The 19,564-nt window shown below is 39.8% G+C and overlaps 1 protein-coding gene across 20 annotated transcripts in view; it reads left to right on the top strand.

Annotated features, from left to right (window-relative positions):
- LOC140460175 (clathrin coat assembly protein AP180-like) overlaps positions 1–19,564 on the top strand; it is a 227,114-nt gene that overhangs the window by 106,657 nt on the left and 100,893 nt on the right. For all 20 annotated transcript variants that reach the window (XM_072554578.1, XM_072554567.1, XM_072554634.1 and 17 more), the window contains one exon: positions 2,706–2,782. In XM_072554578.1, the coding sequence (XP_072410679.1) occupies positions 2,706–2,782 (77 nt within the window). The remainder of the gene's footprint in view (positions 1–2,705; positions 2,783–19,564) is intronic.

The following is a 19,564-nucleotide window of genomic DNA, read 5'->3' as shown; positions in this document are numbered from 1 at the left end:
TCTGATCTGGATCCTTGCTTGTGTAGATTAGCTGCTGCATTTCCAACAGGAATGGCTACACTTTGTGGGAGGGTTTAGGGGTGGGGGTAGGTGTGTTACATTTGCTGCAAAGTCCAGTGGTCAAGACAATAGTACACCTGTCCTCATCTCCCAGTTTTCTTTTGACAAAAAGCAGTATGGAGTTGATCCACTACCTTGTAAGTGTTGGCAGGAAAGGTCAGGGCTTACCAATTATATAATATGGATTCTAAGTTTTAACACATAGTTGTGGTAGAGGGAAGATAGGCACTGAATTAAAATAGGTTATTCCTTCAATCTATTTAATTTGTATTGCTGAATTTTGGAATCCACAAAGACATTTTGAGGGAGTGGATAGGAAAGTTTGAGAAAATGGCATTGTAGGGAACATAGATGGAGGTCTCGGGGCAAGGGGACTGCCAATGGAGCAGAGAGGTTACTAGGGTTGAGCAGACAGCTCAAGACAAAAGCATTGAATGTAGTTAGGGGTGGCAGGAAGAGATTGTGAGGGTGGGAGGTATATGGATGTAATGGGAGCAATGAACCATGAACTGAAGGATGGTGTGGGAGAAAAACCATTTCGGTGAATTTGATTTACACAGCTCTCACTAAAAATCCAGTTTTAGGCATTTGGGTCGTTCCTCAGTTCTCCATGCTAATATCATTACCAACATTACCGAACAACCTCAAAGTAAAGCTAAAGGTGAAAGAGGTGAAATGGTGTGGTGAGGGGGAAAGAAAGAGGGTGCCAGTACAATCGTATGAAACAGTAAGAGATAAATAAGGAAGAGGTGACTTGCTTTTCAGTGTCCCAGGTGAAGACAAATAAAATCTTGCATGTAATTGTCCATTTCGCTGTTGCTTTCCACGTCACGAGTGTGAGGTATTGTTACTTCATGCTTTTTCTGTGCTTTTTTGTGTACTCATCATGTATTCCTATTTACCGATTTTATGGGGAGTCAGTCATTACAGATAGTTCTGGGATAATGTGCGTTCCGGCAGCACAATTTGGCTGTAATGTTGCTGAACAATGAGGTAGTGGTGTTTTGGAGAACGCTTACCTCCGCTGGAAATAGCATGATTTCAGCAGGGATAAATTCGTGCACTTCATTCTGCATAGGCGCTGATGTTCTTGCGGTTCTGCACATGTGATGTCAGTGCAGGTCTGTGTGCTGTTCTGCGTAAGCGCGATGTCAGTTGCAAACAGAGCAGCTCTCTGAGAGTTACTGTACAAGAGAGCAGCTTTCTTAGATTTTCTAAAATGTACTGTGTTAAATTTACTTTGTTTCATAAATTTGATTTCAACCTTCATTCAGGCTGTGCTATACTTTGCATTAGACTTTCGGGTGATTTTTGGGTGATCGTGAGTGATATTATTTTGCTGCTCTGCCCTAACCCCTCTTTTCCCATAGGCTCCATTATTTCTATTAAGCGATTTTCTATTAAGCAAAGTTTTTTGGTGGAATGCAATGACAGCATTATAGGAGAACTACCTGTACATTTTTTCTTTTCATTCAACATTTCTCTGACTACAGAAGTGAGCAATCTAAGTGCAGTAAGAATATCTTGCTTTCTGTTTTATTTCTGATAAGAAATAGAAAAGATTTTACGATAATTTGAAGGACAGTTTTCAGATGTAATGCAGTTGTGAAATGTGTTTTAACTGAAATTCTTTGAGAAGGTGCTGTTTCTAAGTTACCGTATCTCAGTTGACGCCTGTACTTTAATTTTATATCTCTTCCTCCTTTTTATCTCATTTGTGTTCTTCTAGGTGAAGAGGTTGTACTTTAAAATTTATTTAAGCTGTTTGCTCAGCTATTCCAAAAGATGGACTAAAATATATGTTCTTCTTCCTTCAAAGCAAAATGCCAATCTGTAGGATTTGATTGATGCGAGTGAATTCTGCAAATATTATTGTAAATTTGTGACTCCTAGCATAGAGTCATAGTTAGAGATTTACAGCATATAAATTGTCTGAAGTTTTTTAAATCCTGTGAATAGACTAGGTAGATAAATAGCCAACGAGAACAAAAGCAGAAGATTTTAGAAATGCTAAGTGTTCATTAATATTTAAGTGTTAATGTTTCGATGGTCAGCCCAGGTTTTGGACACTTTGGTTGACTCACTTAGCTACAGTGCAAAAGGAGTTAAAATTAGCAAATTTAAAATCCATTTCAAACAATCCACGTGTTTCTAATATTGAATTCTGTTGGAAAATGCTCAGGCTGTTGTCAAACGCAAAATCCATAAATCTATTCAATATTAAACAGTATATAAATGCAATCTTACTTTGTCATATGAATAAATTTGAATCTTTTCATAAATTATATAAAAACAAGTGTGAATGTGTCATGAGCTATTGTTTCTAATATGTAAGAAACTTAAATAAGATTATTTTATGCTACTTTTGGACCTAATTTAGGATCTTTCTCTGAGGATAAAAGATTTTAAAACCTGATTATTTTCTGTGCCTTTATTTAATTTAAGGCCTTCAATGGATTTAAAAGCATGAAATTTATTTTGTGATGCTTTGATATTATGGACAAAGTTAAATAAAGCAGGAAACTGGAGTGCTTTACAGTTTTCCAGGCAAATGGTTACGGGTGATTTGCTCCGGTTTCTTGTTTAGCTGGCTGGTGAATTGCTCGTAAATGTGTTTTGAATGTGTTGTGTTGCTGTTCCTTTAGGCTCCTAGCAGTCTTTTGGAAGCCCTTGAACAGCATTTGAATACACTGGAAGGCAAGAAAAATGCAGCTGGCAGTAGGTAGGTTTGCTTCTGTTTAGGTTATGTATTTTCATAAAGCAAGTTCTCACTTGATAATTGGTTATGCTTGCTACTTGCCGCTGCATAATTTTTAAATGCTATTGTACTATTTACCACTGCTGTGAAGTAAATGAAATGCTCGTATAAAGCTATTGAGTGATTAACTGTCAAATTTTGTACTGCAGGAAATAATCTTTCTATCTGTTGACTAAAAAGTTCATAAGTGACATGGAATTTAGTCGTTGATATCTCATAGCAAGTTTATCTGTGCAAAGCAGTAAGCGATCAACAAATTAGTGCTGTAAAATTAACTTTAGGTGATTGACTAAGTTTACCATGAGCAATTTACACCACCTTTTTCTATTTTTCTTGCAGTTGACACCTCCATTTAGCGTGTAAAAGCCAAGTAAATGTTTTGGGGAGAAAAGGGTCATGGTGTCATGGGTTCATTTCAAGAATCATTTTGTTTATTGTTTTTGGAAGAGAATTGAGGAACTCCAATTTTTATTTGAAGATTTAATCTAGTTTGAGAATATCAAACTTGAATCCATACAAAGCAATTAACCTGATGCCAAAATTCTCAGTGTTTTTTCCATTGCAATTGTATCAATTGCACAATTGCATTATAATTTTTATGGTGGAGATTGTGGAATTGATGGCAGGATTTATTTTAGTTTCTTGCTGTCATTGGCAGAATTGTTTGTGAAGGAAGGGATTCAGTTTCAGTCACTGAGTGCAACTGTTAAACATTTGGAGATGGCAATGTAAAGTGAAATGTCAAATCATTAGAATTAATTTGCATTACACATGCTATTGTATATAATTGAAGCAATCATGTTATGATCTCTATGGAGAATGTAAACTAAAATAATGACATTCACTGGAAGGCCACTTGCACTTTCCTCAGTTTGGATTTCATCCTGGAGTCACCTGCTATGTGGCTCCACTTCATCAGAAGCTCCTGAAGATGGTTGTCACTCTAATGTCACCTGCAGTAACTCCTATTAGCTCGGTTCACAATCTTGACAATGCATACTTCCCCCAGGGACCTCTTCATCTGAATCTCGTTAATAAACATCACAATGCAATCTGGCCGGCTTTGGGAAAACCAAAGTAAAGTTTGGTAGAAGATTTGTAGCTCGGGTGCTCGTTGTTGTGGTTCTGTTCGCCGAGCTGGGAATTTGTCTTGCAAACGTTTCGTCCCCTGTCTAAGTGACATCCTCAGTGCTTGGGAGCCTCTGTGAAGCGCTTCTGTGCTGTTTCCTCCGGCATTTATAGTGGCCGGTCTCTGCCGCTTCCGGTTGTCAGTTCGAGCTGTCCGCTGTAGTGGCTGGTATAGTGGCCGCTGTAGTGGCTACACACACGGATGACAAGCAACATGAATTCGACTGGGACAACACTACCATTATAGGGCAAGCCAAACAGAGAACAGCCAGGGAATTCCTAGAGGCATGGCACTCATCCACAGACTATCAACAAACACATCGACCTGGACCCAATATACCGGCCACTACAGAGGACAGCTCGAACTGACAACAGGAAACGGCAGAGACCGGCCACTATAAATGCCGGAGGAAACAGCACAGAAGCACTTCAAAGGAGGCTCCCAAGCACTGAGGATGTCACCTAGACAGGGGACGAAACGTTTGCAAGACAAATTCCCAGCTCGGCGAACAGAACCACAACACCAAAGTAAAGCAATGGAAATGTCAAATTTTCAATCTCTGTCACCTTGCTTTTGGATTTCAATCCTTTTGTTTAAACTGTTTTACACAGCTGCTTGCAGACATGCCTCTGTTCTTTCTGCTGCAATGTTCTTTTGTCTCTGTATTCCTTTGTCATCTCCAATATTGATCTATCCTATTGGTACTGCTTCTAGGCCAAGAGTCATCAGGTCACAGAACTAGTATTTCTTGTCATTCAGAATTGCCATCACTACATTTACAGTTGATGCCAACTGTTTATAGGGGCATGGAGAGGGTAAATAGCCAAGGTCTTTTCCATAGAGGAGGGGAGTCCAAAGTTAGATGGCATTGGTTTAAGGTGAGAGGAGAAAGATTTAAAAGGGACCAAAGGCGCAACATTTTTATGCAGTGTGGTGTAGAGGTGGAACTAGTGGCCAGAGGAAGTGGCGGAGGTAATATAATTACAGCATTTAATAGGCATTTGAATGGGTATATGAAAAGGAAGGGTTTGGAAGGATGTGGGCTAAATGCTGACAATGGGACTAGATTAATTTAGGATATCTAGTTGGCATGGACAAGTTGGATCGAAGGGTCTGTTTCCATGCTGTATAGCTCTGATTCTACAACTATGAAAGAATACCACAGGTACAGCAGGTTGAAGGTCTTTCTGAGCTCATCATTATGTGCTCCCACAAAAACAAGTTGTTACAAACCTTCTGCAATTACATTATTTAATTTGCATATTTAAAAATTTTGAGAAACCATTGATCACAAGGAATATACCCTTGAAAACTTAATCTGTCATGGAACAGGTCAAACTTTTGCTGATTTGCTGTGACTATAACTATTGGAAAGCTGTTTGGTTTTGTTTAAAACAAAGTGGAAGTATTAAATAATGCTACTGAAGCATCAGTTTGTTACTGTGCAGGCTGGAAGCATACATGGGTGAGTTCCATTCTGCTTAGTTTCTTATCAGAATTGAGTTGAAAGCTCTGCTTCCTTGGGAAAGAAATGAAATTTAAACCAAATATTATTATTAATAAGGTTACTGCCACGTACCTTTTTAGCCTTTTGAAATGGAAAAGTGATTCTGGAATTAAAATTCATGTTCAGCAAACTGAGCAGATTGTTGCCATTGGAGAATGCTATTCAACTAAAATTGAAAAATTCTAAGATGTGGGTTTTTGAGCGAACAAATAGCAACGTATCCCCTCTGAATATAAAGCCTGTGGTCTGGATGGCTCGTCAGTTTAGCATCCATGTTGTGATAAATAATGGAATCGTAGTAAGCAGGGGATGACAAATAAGTAGAGAAAAATAAACTGATAGTGAATAGCCAGAGTTTATTTTGAAAGGGAAAATCTTGCTTGATCAACCTTATTAAAATTATTAATGTAATAGTGTAGGCAATGGTAATATAATCTCAGCAGTTTATCTTGTTTTTCTTTTAAAAGTTACTTTGATACAGTGCTCCATAATAGACAAATGAATACGGTTGATGAATGTGTAGTGGTGGAATAAATGGTTAGCTAGCTTCATAACAAAAAAGCAGAGTGTGACAGATGAGGACAATTCTTTGGAGTAGCAGTATGTGGGCATTAGTGTTCCTCAGTGCTCTGACCACTGCCATTCAAATTTACCTGAACAATTTGGATTCTGGGTCCAGAACTGGCAGATGATACCAAATTTGTATGTGTCATAGGGACAGGATGGTCAACATATTAATTACAGAGAAAAATTAATAATTTTGGAAGAATGCGTAAGGAATTATCAAATTAAGCTCAACACAAAGTAAAGCATTTTGGTAAGAATAAACAAGTCTCATTACTTGGAAGGTGCAAAGCTGGGTGAGTTTGAGGAACAAAGGGTCTGGGTACAAATTCTTCGATGGCTGAAATTTGCACCTAAACTTAGCAAGGCCACAAAACAGTACATATAACAATAGGCTTATTTTCTAGAAGGATACAATCAAAAGTCTGGAAATTATTCTAAACCTGTACCAAACCTGTTCCAACCAGAATTTCAGTGCTACCTCCAGTTTCTGGTTAATGTTACAAAAGGCATGTTGAGTTACTTAAGAGGGTTTGGGGAAGATTTGCAAGGATCAAGAAAAGATTGTCAGGCTGAGATTTGTTTTGGGTTCTGATAGGAATGGATAGAGCAAGAACGTTCCTACTGTGGGGGAGAGCAAAACTAAAGGCTGGTGATATAAGATAGTCATAAAATAGGAAATGCAGAAAAACTCTCTGCCCATGCCTTTGATTAATGTTGAAGGATATTTATGATAAGCTTATAAGAAAAAAGGGGAGCAGAAGGTTTGGCAAATCAAATGAGAAATGATGGAAGAACATTCGAGTGGAATATAAATTTTAGCATGAGTAGTTTGAGTAGAGTGTCCTTTTAACTATACAGTATGTCCTATTTAATTATGTTTTCTTGTCTAGCCAAATCTAAGTTAATAACTACAAATACTGTGGACAAAATTTGTATTAGAGCTACAAGATTGAAATTATGTTTGAGTTCCTGTAACATTTATATTGCAAACGTGCATTGAGCTGGGAACGTAAAATTAAAAACATTTCAAGATGCCAATAGAATAAGTTGTGACTGAGAATTTGCAAACTTTGTTATTTGTAACAATTTCCAATTCAAAACCTTGTACAAAAGTATAAAATTGCTCCTTTGTCATAAACATTTTTTAAAATGTTGAGATTACTGAGATACAGTATTTTTTTTCAAATTTAAAATGGAATAACTTAGTTTTTACCAAGTGACTGTTGAAACTTTACTTTTCTTTTATGGCTGCCATGGGATCTTAGTGAAGGGTAAGTTTTTAAGAATTTATTTACATGAGAATAGTCTGAAAACAAGGAATAATATCTGTCAAAACATAAAGCTGGAGATTTTTGCAAGATAAAGTCAAGTCACCAGCTTTTCTCAGTTGACTCCAGTTTTCTCCCTCTGAAAAAATGGAATGAAGTTTCAAATAAAAGCAAAACACTGCAGATGTCAGAAATCTGAAGCAAAAACCGAAAATGCTGGAAAAACCTAAATCTGGCAGCATCTGTGATGACAGAAAATGAGTTAATTTTGTTTCTCTGTCCACCGATCTGAGTTTTGTCAGCATTTTGTTTCTTTTTGGAATAAATTTTGTTGGTTGTTACCAGCTTAGTTTACCTGCTGATTTATAATTTAGTCAACAGCTAAACCTTGTCCAGTCATTACAACAACTGGTTCAGTTCCATTGTTGAGAACATAGCCAGCAAATGACTTTCAGGTCTTCAAGTAGCTCATGGTATTCGCTCTCACTTGAAGCAGTTCTTGACCCAGAGGCTGAATAAACTGGGAACATAAATGTTTTTCAATTTTTTAAAGTTGTGTTCAGCAATATATTTCATTGCACTTTAATTAAATGTATCCATGTTTGAATATGAACATGCAGTTTTATACCAAGCAATGCTCAATACTGAGACAGTTAGGGTTTCGACAATGCAAAGGCTTTATTTTATCAATGTATACAGGGATATAGCTCAAAATCTTATGTTATTTGTCACTTTTTTTGTGTGCCCACAAACAGTACAAATTATATTTATCAATGTCTCATTGGAAAACTAAACCAGTCCTTGTTGAAATAAACATTTTCCATTGTTTTAGGTTAATTAAACTCCTTCTTTTGTCTATGTCCAGTGACCATGTCCCTCAAAAGTGCAACAGATTTTCATTTTTAGCAATTAGCCCTCTGCATGTTAACAAATTTGTACTTTTGCTTACATCATTGTGGTTCTGTTCATGTATCTCCTGTCTGTGCAGTTCTGAATTAAGCTCCAGTTCAAGATTTGTTTCAATGCTTAAACTCTCTCAACCAAGGGTCACCTTACATGAACCTCCCATGCCCTTCCATATAACCATATAGTTGTTTGTTTAATTTCTGTGTTTCATGGGCACTCATAATACAATCCAGACAAAATAGGAGCCAAAGTAGATTATTCTGTGTCTACTGCTTGCTCCGTTATTCCGTAAGATCTTTTGTGTTTCAGACTTCTCATTACCATCTCCGTCTGACGAGAATTTACCCACTTCTACCTTAAAAGTATTGTATGATACCTCAGCTCCATTCCTGTGTAAGGCAGAGAGTACTAATATGCCTCAACCCTCCAAGGGAAAATAAAATTTTCCTCCTCTTTCACTTTAAAGGGTGACTACTAATTTTAAATCATGCCCCCTAGTTTTGGGCTGTCCACATCCACCTTATCAAAAACATTCAGGATCTTCGACATTTCATTCATGTCACTCCTTACTCTTCAAATCCCACTGGAAACCAGCCTGTCCAACCAATTTGCAGAGGAAAAACCCACTCATTCTAGCTTTTAATCTGATAAACCTCCTTTGAACCACCTCCAGTACATCTGCTTCTTTAAGGAAGGAGGTAAAAGAAAATTGCTCATAGCATGGACTCACTAGTGGCCTGTATAACTAAAACATTATGTTGTTTTTAATAGGAATTGGACAGTTAAGAAAGTACAGCTTTCAGTTAGCCACTTTTGATTATGTTCTACACCTACCTGCTAATGTTTTGTGACTTATGCACCAGAAAACTTAAATCCCTCTTACCTCAGTTCTGCAGCTGTTATTCATTTAAGTAATGCTTTTTTAATAATCCTTCCTATAAAAGTGAACAGCTTCATATTTTTACTGTTATCTGTCTGCCTTTTTTTTTAATTCCCCACTTATCCAGCCTATCTTTTCCCCATCTATCTTTGTGTCTGTTGTGAAATTCACCACCTTGCCTTGATTCCCTTCATCCAAATTGTTTAAGGATGCGACTGGAAACATAATTGAAGGTACAAAGAATACCAGATCAAACTAAGCGATTTATTTATTAATATTTTCTAAATTATACTACCCAATTTTCTGAAATTTACCACTTCTCATTGAGTGGAATGTTTCATTAGTCGATAAATGGCTATGAAAAATGAGAAAGCAGATAAATCCTAATTTGATAAAGTTACTGCAACTTGGGCAGAGGGTAAGGACAGATTGCAATATTAACTGGGTGTACAGTTTGCATTGTTGGGAGGGAGTCTGAATTTTGAGCAAAGTGAAGAGAGGTGATAGCTTCCCCATTTTTAAAACTTACCAAAGCTTCAAGCAGCAAATAGAGCTATAAAGTCAAAAGCACGAGAGTGCTAACAGCTGCACAGCCTATCGGGAAAAGCAGAAAGGCAGACAAAAGACAGAAACACTTATTATTGTCATTATTAACAGAATGTGAAGTGCCTAAATTGCAAGTGAAGACTGAGTTCATTGGTGTATTTTTTTTCATATTTGGAATCATTTATTTAATGGGCATGTATATTGGTGTTAGCTTAGAGTTAAACTGCCTTTTAATTTAAATGTCATAAATTAATTGAGAAGTATTAATTAAAATGTGATGGAATGGGTTATTCCTCTAGAGTGTACTTTTTGTGGGTGTTCGTCAACATACTGTCAAATGAATATATCTGTGGAAGATATTTCCTCCACAAATCTCTTGGTCATCAGTCATTGAGCTGAAATATGAACTGCATGCGTGCTGATATGTAAGATTGTGGAGCGATTACCCAGGAAGTTTGTTCCAGGTACATCTTTTGAAGAGGTGCAGGAACAGATGCTATGTTATGACAGAGTGCAAAAATGGAGTAGGAGTAAGCCAGCTAGTGCTGCAGACTGCTCTCCTCATTCAGAAAGATGATTATTGCTCTCATTCACCTTACCGTTCTGCACTCTTCATTGAAGCAAGGTTGATCCCCTGGCTTGATGGTAGAGTTGGAGATAGTGCTGGAGTACAATTCTCTGACTGTTGGCCCACGGCGTCCCATGGATGTCTAGGCTTGAATTGCTAGTTCTGTTCAAAGTCTGTCCTGTTTGTCACAGTGATAGTGAAATGCTGGAGATGTTGCAGTGTGAAGGCAGGACTCCATCTCCACAAGGATTATGCAATGGTCAGTCTCACCGATTATTGTCATGGACAGATGCATCTGTAGCGGACAGATGCATCTGTAGCAGGCAGATTGAGGTCTAGTATGTATATCTGTAATGCTGCTGCCAAGCCAGGACATTGAAATTCCCTGCCAGGCATGTATTCTGTGGTGTTGTCATCTTTTCTGTTTTGTCCAAGTGTTGTTCAACATGATGGGGTACTGAGACAACAGCCATGGGAGGACTGTATGTGCTCATCAGCAATGGTTTCCTTTCCCATGTTTGGCCTGATGAAATTTTGTGCAGTGTGGTGTGGTGTGAAGTTAATGTTAAGGATTCCCAGAGCAACTCCTTCCTGACTGTATACTACGCATACCCAGGGATGGTGATGATGGCATCCAGGATGTTGCCTGTAATTCCATGAATATGATCGTCACAGGGCTGAGGATGTTCTATTTGAATGCATGTAGGGTACAAACAAGGTATCACAGATTGAGGTTTGCAAGTACGATGTTGTGGATATCTCAGAGCTGCAGAGAGGTGGGGGCTACCTTGTTAGTAAGAAATGAAATTAATTCGATTAGCTCAAAGCGATTGAGTGTTGGAAAGCGTAAAGTCTGTGTGGGTAGAGTTGAAGAATCACAAACGAAAAACACCCTGATGGAAGTTGTGTGCAGGCTTCCTAGCAGTAGTCAGGATGTGGGGCAGAAAATAAATCAAGAGATAGAAAGGCATTGTCACATTAATAATGGGGCTTCAATTCATGTTGCTTGTCGTCGGTGTGTGTGGCTACTAAGGATAGCTGGTCATGTCGTTTCGTGGCTAGTTGGTGTTCGAACATGAATTCGACTGGGACAACACTACCATTATAGGGCAAGCCAAACAGAGAACAGCCAGGGAATTCCTAGAGGCATGGCACTCATCCACAGACTATCAACAAACACATCGACCTGGACCCAATATACCGGCCACTACAGCGGACAGCTGGAACTGACAACAGGAAACGGCAGAGACCGGCCACTATAAATGCCGGAGGAAACAGCACAGAAGCGCTTCACAGGAGGCTCCCAAGCACGGAGGATGTCACCTAGACAGGGGACGAAACGTTTGCAAGACAAATTCCCAGCTTGGCGACCAGAACCACAACAGTAACGGAACAAAGAAATGATGGAGAAACTGAATAGGTACTTTGCATCAGTTTTCACAGTGGAGGACACACTAGCAGTGTACCAGAAGTTAAAGAGACTCTGGGTAGATGTGAGTGTATTGGCCATCATTAAGGAGCTGGTGCTGTGGAACCTAAAAGGTTTGAAGATCGATGAAACACTCCGACCATCCAGAGTCCTGAAGGAATCCTTAAGGGGCAGTGACTTTAATATCTCTGCATTAACCCAGCAGATTGAGCTGGCGAAGTTGGAATTAAATGGAACAGTGTTATAGTTGAGTAAAAGTAACTACAAAGACATGCAGGAAATCCATCCCAAGGAAAAGCAGCCATATAAAGGGAAATTGTAGAAGCATTGGTGATGATCTTTTGAAAATCAGTGGAGTCGGTAAGAATCAGAGGACTGGAAAATGGCTAATGTAATGCTTCTGTTTAAGTAGGGAGAGAGGCAGAAGACAAAAATATTACAGGCCAGTTAGCCTGACCTCGGTCATTGATCTCTGAAACCTTATCTTTATTAAGGATAAGATTGCAGCATACTTGGAAGTGTGTGGTAAAATATGGCTGAGTCAGCACAGCTTCATCAAGGGGCGGTTATGCCTGACAAATCTCAGAATTATTTAAGGAGGTAACCAGTAAGTTATGCAAAAGAGAGCTAGTGGATGGATCTATTTGGATTTCTGGAAGGCCTTTGACAAAGTGCCATACAGGAGGTTGCTAAGTATGATAAAGACCAATGATATGAGGAGCACAATAGTGGCATGGATAAAGGATTGGCTGACTGGTAGAGGTGGGGAATAAGGATAAAGGGATCTTTTTCAGGATAGCAGCCAGTGTATAGTGGAGTTCTGCAGAGATTCATGTTAGGACCAGACTCATTCATGTTATACATTAATGAAACTGAGTGTATAGTTGCAAGTTCTGCAGATGGCACAAAGATAGATGGAAGAAAAGGTAATGGACAAAAGTGGCAGAAGGAATACATTGTGGGGAAGAGTTAAGCTATTCACTTTGGTAGGGAGATTAGAGGCATAAACTCTTTTTTTTTTAAAGTGGGGAAGGGGTTTGGAAATCTGAAGCGCAAAGAGACTTGGGTGTCCTTGTTCGGGTATCTCGTAAGGTTAATATGCAAGTTGGTAGTGCTGAAGCCAAATGCAGTGTTAACAATCCTATCAAGGGGGCTAGAATGCAAGAACAAATGTACTGCTGAAGCTGTATAAGGCTCTGGTCAGACTGCATTTGAAATATTGTAAGCAGTTTTGGGCTCTGTGTTTAAGGATACATGCGCTGGAGCTGGAGGGGGTCCAGAGGATGTATACAGGAAATGATCCCAGGGATGAAGCGCTTGTCATGTGAGGATTTTGGATCTGTATTTGATGAGATAGGAAAGTTTGGGGGGGATGGAATCTGATTAAACCTTAGAGAATATTGAGAGCCTGAATAGAGTGGACGTGGAGAAGGTGCTTCCATGAGTAGGAGAGACCCTAGGACATGAGCCATAGCCAATGAGTGAAGGGACAGCCCTTTAGAACCAAGATGAGGCATTTCTTCAAGTAAACAATATTTAATCTTTGGCACTCATTGCTACAGAAGGCTAAAGAGGCTGAGTTATTGAATGTATTTCAGACAGAGGTTTGTAAATTGTAAGGGGAGGTCAAGGGTTGCAGGGAGAAATCAGGAGAATAGATTTGAGAAACCTATTAGCCATGATTGAATGGCGGAGCAGATGATTAGCTGATGACCTAATTCTGCTCCTGTTTCTTATAGTCTTGTGTTAGGTATTGCTGGACAAGTTTGAGTGACAACTCTCCAAATTTGGTACTAACCCCTGATGACAGTAAGGAGGACTTTGCAAGGTCAATAGGGCTGTTCTTGCTGTTTTATTTTCGGTGGTACCTCAGTCACTGTCAATCACAATCGGTTATAACCTGCGTGAAAGGTTCTTCAAATGCGGGAATTGATAACAAGGGTGCTGCTTTTATTACCACCTGTGGCTTACCTACCGTTTGGCATGCATGACACGTACGGCTAATATTAACCACATCCTTGTGCATTCCAGGCCAATAAAAATGTTTTTGTACCTTAGCCTGAGTCTTTCATACCCCTCAGTTACCTTCTACAGGTAGTACATATGCATAACACCACCTGTCTGTCAGCTACTGGCAACACAATCTGGTGCACTTAAGCCTATTTCTCCTCTGCTCTAACCTGCCATGGTCTCCATTTCCGTCTTGGGATTCTAACTTTCACATAACAGTCAGGAGTATTCTTTGTCTCCTTTTTGGGGTACACAACCACATACAGAGGAACCTCAATTATCTGAATGAGCTGGGTGGGCAGTATTTCGTTTGGATAATTGATTATTCGGTTAATCGATTCAGTGTCGTTTCCTCTAGGGCTCGGGAGTTTTCTATTAAGTCTGCTCCCTGTTCGAGACTGCAGCACATGGTGCGCGAGGCCCCACCCACCTGCTTGCCTCCAATCCTGTCCAACACTGCTCCCCAACCCCTGTCCAACACCGCCCCCAAAACCCCATCCAACACCACTCCCCTTCTGCCCCCCCCCCAAAAAAACCCATCCAACAACGCCCCCTAGCTGCCCTCACCTACCATCCGACCCCAGTCTGTGCCCCTGCCAGCTGCCACTCTTTTTTTTTTTTTTCCCCCCCTCCAGGGCAGCTGGACTGGACACCAACAGCAAGACTGCTGCTACCTTTCTGGGGTAAGTCTCCTATTAGTGCATGGACACGCACACAGACTGCCCCACACACATCCTTTTAACTGCAACTTTTTGACAAGTTCCACCTCTGCTGTGTGCAGGGACAATGTTAGACAGAATATCTGGGGAAAGGGGTTTCAGGGTTCGCCCCTATGTAGACCTCCAGGGAAAGTGTGGGGAGAGGGAGAGTGGGTGGGAGGTCAGTCATTTAGAGACTGTCAGGACTCTCCTCCATATCCAGGACTGTTCTCGATTTAAAGATTTGTTTTTAATCAGTGTAAACAAAAGATGTGATCAGGGTTGGGACCTTTACCTCCTTCGGATAATCCGATATTCGGATAATCGAGGTTCCTCTGTGTATCTTTCATCACCTTGTCTTGTTGCAAGTCCCTTAGCCTTTCAGGACTAAACAGTTCTGTCTGACCCTCTGCCTGTTTGTTTTTCCTGCACTATTGCGTCAAACAGGTTATCTGCTAACTAAACCTCTACTCCTTCATCTCTCTTTTTAGTTTTTTGCTTCATGCTGTGACTTATGATAGTGGGATCAGGTTACTACGCAGTCTGGGAAAATACCAAGAAATTTCTGTTTTAACTTGATTTCCTGGTCTTCCTTGGGCTTCTCCACAACAAGGAGTGTCACTCCCACCATGAATCCTGCCAAACCATTCCCAAGAACTAACTGAATTCCTGGAACTGGCACTCTGTCAATCACTCCCACTGTAACTTGCCCAGTCTTGAATCATACATGGGGAAATGCTAAATTTTTGTCCATCTATCCCACAAATTACCACACTGTCGGTTAACCATTCAGAAAGAGTGCATATTCGCTCATCTGTTACCATCAGCGACTGGTTAGGTCCTTTATCTCTCCAAATTATAACTTCTCCCCCTGTTCCTTCTGAATAAACTTTACCCACAGAGATACATTCTTTGTAGAGATCAGGTATTAAATCTATACCCAGCCCCTGCCTAGACTCTGCACACTCTGGCAGCTCCTCGCTTTTCTTGGGTCTCCTTTACTACCTTCACTAATGCCAGTGGCTTAGCTTCTTTTACCACATCTTTTCCCACAGTGCCTTTCTTTAACAACCAGCCCTGTGACTTAACTTGTCCCACTTTCTGACAGTGAAAACACCACGTTTTCCCACTGCCCTTCTGAAACCACCAGTACTGTAACTGTGTCCCACTCTAGTATGTGAAAATACTTGAGGCCTTTAACCTCCTTTCCACCCTCTTCAGTTTCTTTTTTTAACCTGTGGTAAATTCTTAACAGTGTTCTCTACTTTTGGTTTCATAATGTAGGATCTCCCTTTCTCCCAACTTCTATCCCTCACAGGAAGAAATTCTGGCCAGAAGCTGTTTATGCACCAAAATCTTCTAATTCTGCTGCCGTTCTCACTTTCTGAACTTTCTGCTCCTCCACATGAATTCTTACCATCTCTGGAAGTGAGTTTTTTTTTAAACTCCTCTAGCAGAATAATCTTTTGTCGCACCTCAAAGGTCTTATCTATTTTTAAAGCGCACACCCACCTATCAAAATGACTTTGTTTAATTCTTTCGAACTCAACATAAGTCTGACCCCGTTCGTTCCTTATGTTTCTGAACCGTTGTCTATGTTCTTCTGGTACCAATTCAAACGCACTTAAAATAGCCTGTTTAACCACTTCATGTTGTGTTGACCCCTCATCTGACAGCGCAGCAAATACCTTACTAGCTCTGCCTACCAGTTTAGTCCACACTAGCATTACCCATAAATCCTTGGACCACTCCATCTGCCGAGGCAGTTGTGCAAATGAAATAAAGAAGGCTTCAACATCTTGCTCATCAAAATGTGGCAGAGTTTTAACATTTGTATATGCTATTACCTTCTCTTTTAATCTCCATCCTGTTAATCTGACTTTGTTGATTTAAATCACAACTTCTCAAGTTCAAAGTCTGTCTTTTGTCTGTCCCTTTCTTCTCTCTTTGCTCAGCTGAGAGCCTGTCTCTCTTCCCCTCTCCCTCTTGTCCTCATTTTTTTTCCTCTCTCCCTTCCCCTCCCCCTTTCTCACCCCTTTTATACCCCCTCTCCCTTCCCCCACTTCCCCCCTCCCTCTTAGTTTATCTTCTAACTCCATTTTCTCAATTGTAACTGTAGCTTTTCTACCTCTATTGCACTTGTCTGTTTCTCTGACACACCTAAGTGTTTGAGTAACTCTTACAATTTCAGCTTTACTTTTGTCCTTGATTTAAACATGAATCCAACATCTTTGCTAATTCTAAAAGTATGGCCTTTTTCTTACCTTCTAAACTTTCTTGGAAAATTGGAGAATCATCGTCAAATTCCTGAACCCCTCTAGCAATTTTAAGAGCCATTTCTTTCCCATTTAATTTAATCAACCACAAATTACCGAAATTAACAAATTGCCTAAGGATCTAGGACGCTAACCTCTGTGTTAAATCTGCTGGAATTATTGTACCCCAAATCTATTCAAATCTGTCTCAATCTCGTCAAATCTCAGATGAAAGCCCCCAAACAGTTACAACATGGGGGTAAACCCCACTGCTAATTTAACCCAGCACCCTGAAAAGATTTACCCCAAGCTGGAATCTATGAAAATTTGAAAGGCCAAGAAGTATTCCCAAAGGTCACTATTTAAAGTAAATGATAACTTTTTTTTAAAGTCTAACAGAATAATTAACTAACAGCTACTTACAACTCCTTTCTCTAAACTTTTACTCCCCCTTCTGTAATACTGGTCCAATAAAACCCCCGATTTAAGATTTAGCAAAAAATGCAAATTTCAAAACCAGCCAGCTGTTGAATCTTCTCTTTGTATCTTTCTCAGTTTTCTTTTCTTCTTCTTAGGGTTTCTGTTTCACAGGTCGTTGATGGATAAAGGTACCTTTTAAGGGAGCTATTCTGCAGGCAGTCTGCATACGTTAGTAGCTTGGCCATTCTCCTCCAACTGTTTAATTTTCCCCCATCTTATACCCCAAAGCATCGGATCCTTTCATTTGTTATGATATTGTCAAAATACCAAATTCAAACTTGATTAGAGTTTGGTATCTTGGGGTATAATTTAAACTGGCCAAATTCAAATTTGTTTTTGTATCCAGACAACTGAGCTATTCTAGCTGTTCGACCAAATGTTACATTGCTACCTTGTTCAGAACACTTGATGCTGTGTCAGGTAGTTCTGCTAGCTTTTAACTCTTTAAAAAGGTACAGTACCCCTTACACATCCATAACAAGAATCAATGGATTGCTGCGAATCTGGAGTCACATGTAAATCTCAAAGCAGCTGAGGTTGGCAGATGTCCTTCAGGGAAGGACATCAGTAAGCCAGATTGGTTTGCAGCAGCAGTTTCATGGTCATCATTGGGTTCTAATTGAATTTGTATTCCTCCATCAACCATAGAGGGATTTGAATCTGGGCCCCCACCTATACTCCTTGATTAATACCACTAAGCTATCAAGACCCCTTCATATCAGTGAACATTTGCTCCATCCATCACCAATATTCAATAGCAGCAGCCTGTACCACATACAAGATGCACTGCAGAATTTCAGGACCCCAAACCCCATGACCACCACCTGCTGGCATTGTCCTTCTAGATGATATATGGGAGCACCACCACGTACAGCTCACCATCCTGTCTTGAAAATATATTGCGCTGCTTTTAGTGTGGCTAGATCAAAATCCTGGAATGAGAAGTAAGCAGAAAATGAGGACTTCATGGGTTCAATTAAGAAATGGTGAAAAAAAGCTAATGAGCATTTTGCATGGGCCTGATATTAGCTGAGAGGTGGTGGTGTCCATTAATACAGAAATTAAAACCATGTCATAGAGTCAAATATGTACAGCACGGAAACAGACCCTTTGGCCCAACTTGTCCATGCCGACCAGATATCACAACCTAATCTCATCCCTTTGCCAGCACTTGGCCCGTATCCCTCTTAAACCCTTCCTATTCATACACCTATCCAGATGCCTTTTAAATCTTGCCTCTCTCACCCTAAACCTATGCCCTCTAGTTCTGGAATCCCCCACCCTAGGGAAAAAACTTTGTCTATTTATCCTATCCATGCCCCTCATGGTTTTATAAACCTCTGAGGTCACCCCTCAGCCTTCGACACTCATGGGAAAACAGCCCCAGCCTATTTAACCCCTCCCGATCGCTCAAATCCTCCAACCCTGGCAACATCCTTGTAAATCTTGTCTGAACCCTCTCAAGTTTCACAGCATCCTTCCAATGGAGAAGGAAGGAGACCAGAATTGCATGCAGTATTTCAAAAGTGTTCTAATCAATGTCCTGTACAGCCTCAACATGACCTCCCAACTGTACTGAATACTCTGACCAATAAAAGAAAGCATGCCAAATGCCGCCTTCACTATCCTTTCTCTACCTGTGACTCTGCTTTCAAGGAGCTATGAACCTACACTCCAAGGTGTCTCTGTTCAGCAACACTCCCTAGGTCCTTACCATTAAGTGTATACGTCCTGCTAAGATTTGCTTTCCCAAAATGCAACACCTTGAATTTATTTTGATTAAACTCCATCTGCCACTCCTCAGCCCATTGGCCCATCTGATCAAGATCCCATTGCTATCTGAGGTAACCTTCTTCGCTGTCCACTACACCTCCAAGTTTGGTGTATTAAACACTGATACATCTGAATGGGAAATATTTGGTTGCATTGAAATAAATAGACTCACTCATTTGGAAAGATAATAACTTAGTTTTGCAGAATAATTTCTTGCAGCAATATTCCTGAGAACCAAAAGAGGGTTGATAATTAGCAATGAATATGATTAAGCTGACGTTTAATGGTGCATGAACTTTAGTCCACTTGAAAACAATAATTTAGTCATATCCGAAATAACGCTACTAGTGAGATTCTATATTAGTACTGACTAACTTAAGTCGAAATATGTATGATCAGTTCTATCAGAAGTAAATATGTATTCATTCATTGCTGTTAGAGATGTGTGTTGCAAGGTGACTAAGGATGGCACTTGAGTATTCAAGAATATTTGACATTTCAGAAGACTGGATTCTTGGGAATGGTTGTGGGGGTGGGGTGGTGTTGGTGAAGTTGTAGTAGTGCTGTTACTTAAGGATGATAGTTTAATGCTGAGAGATGTAAATTTACTTTTGGTCAACGTGAGAAATAGCAAAGATGAGTCACTTGTGGGAGTAGTTCAGAGACCTTATTCTATAGCCAACCAGGCTATTTCAGACATGATAAAGTATAATGATCAGGATTAATTAAT

Source organism: Chiloscyllium punctatum, chromosome 3 (assembly GCF_047496795.1).
Source record: "Chiloscyllium punctatum isolate Juve2018m chromosome 3, sChiPun1.3, whole genome shotgun sequence".
Classification (NCBI taxonomy): domain Eukaryota; kingdom Metazoa; phylum Chordata; class Chondrichthyes; order Orectolobiformes; family Hemiscylliidae; genus Chiloscyllium; species Chiloscyllium punctatum.
The sequence above is the reverse complement of the archived record's forward strand: the minus strand, read 5'-3'. Positions and strand labels throughout refer to the sequence as shown.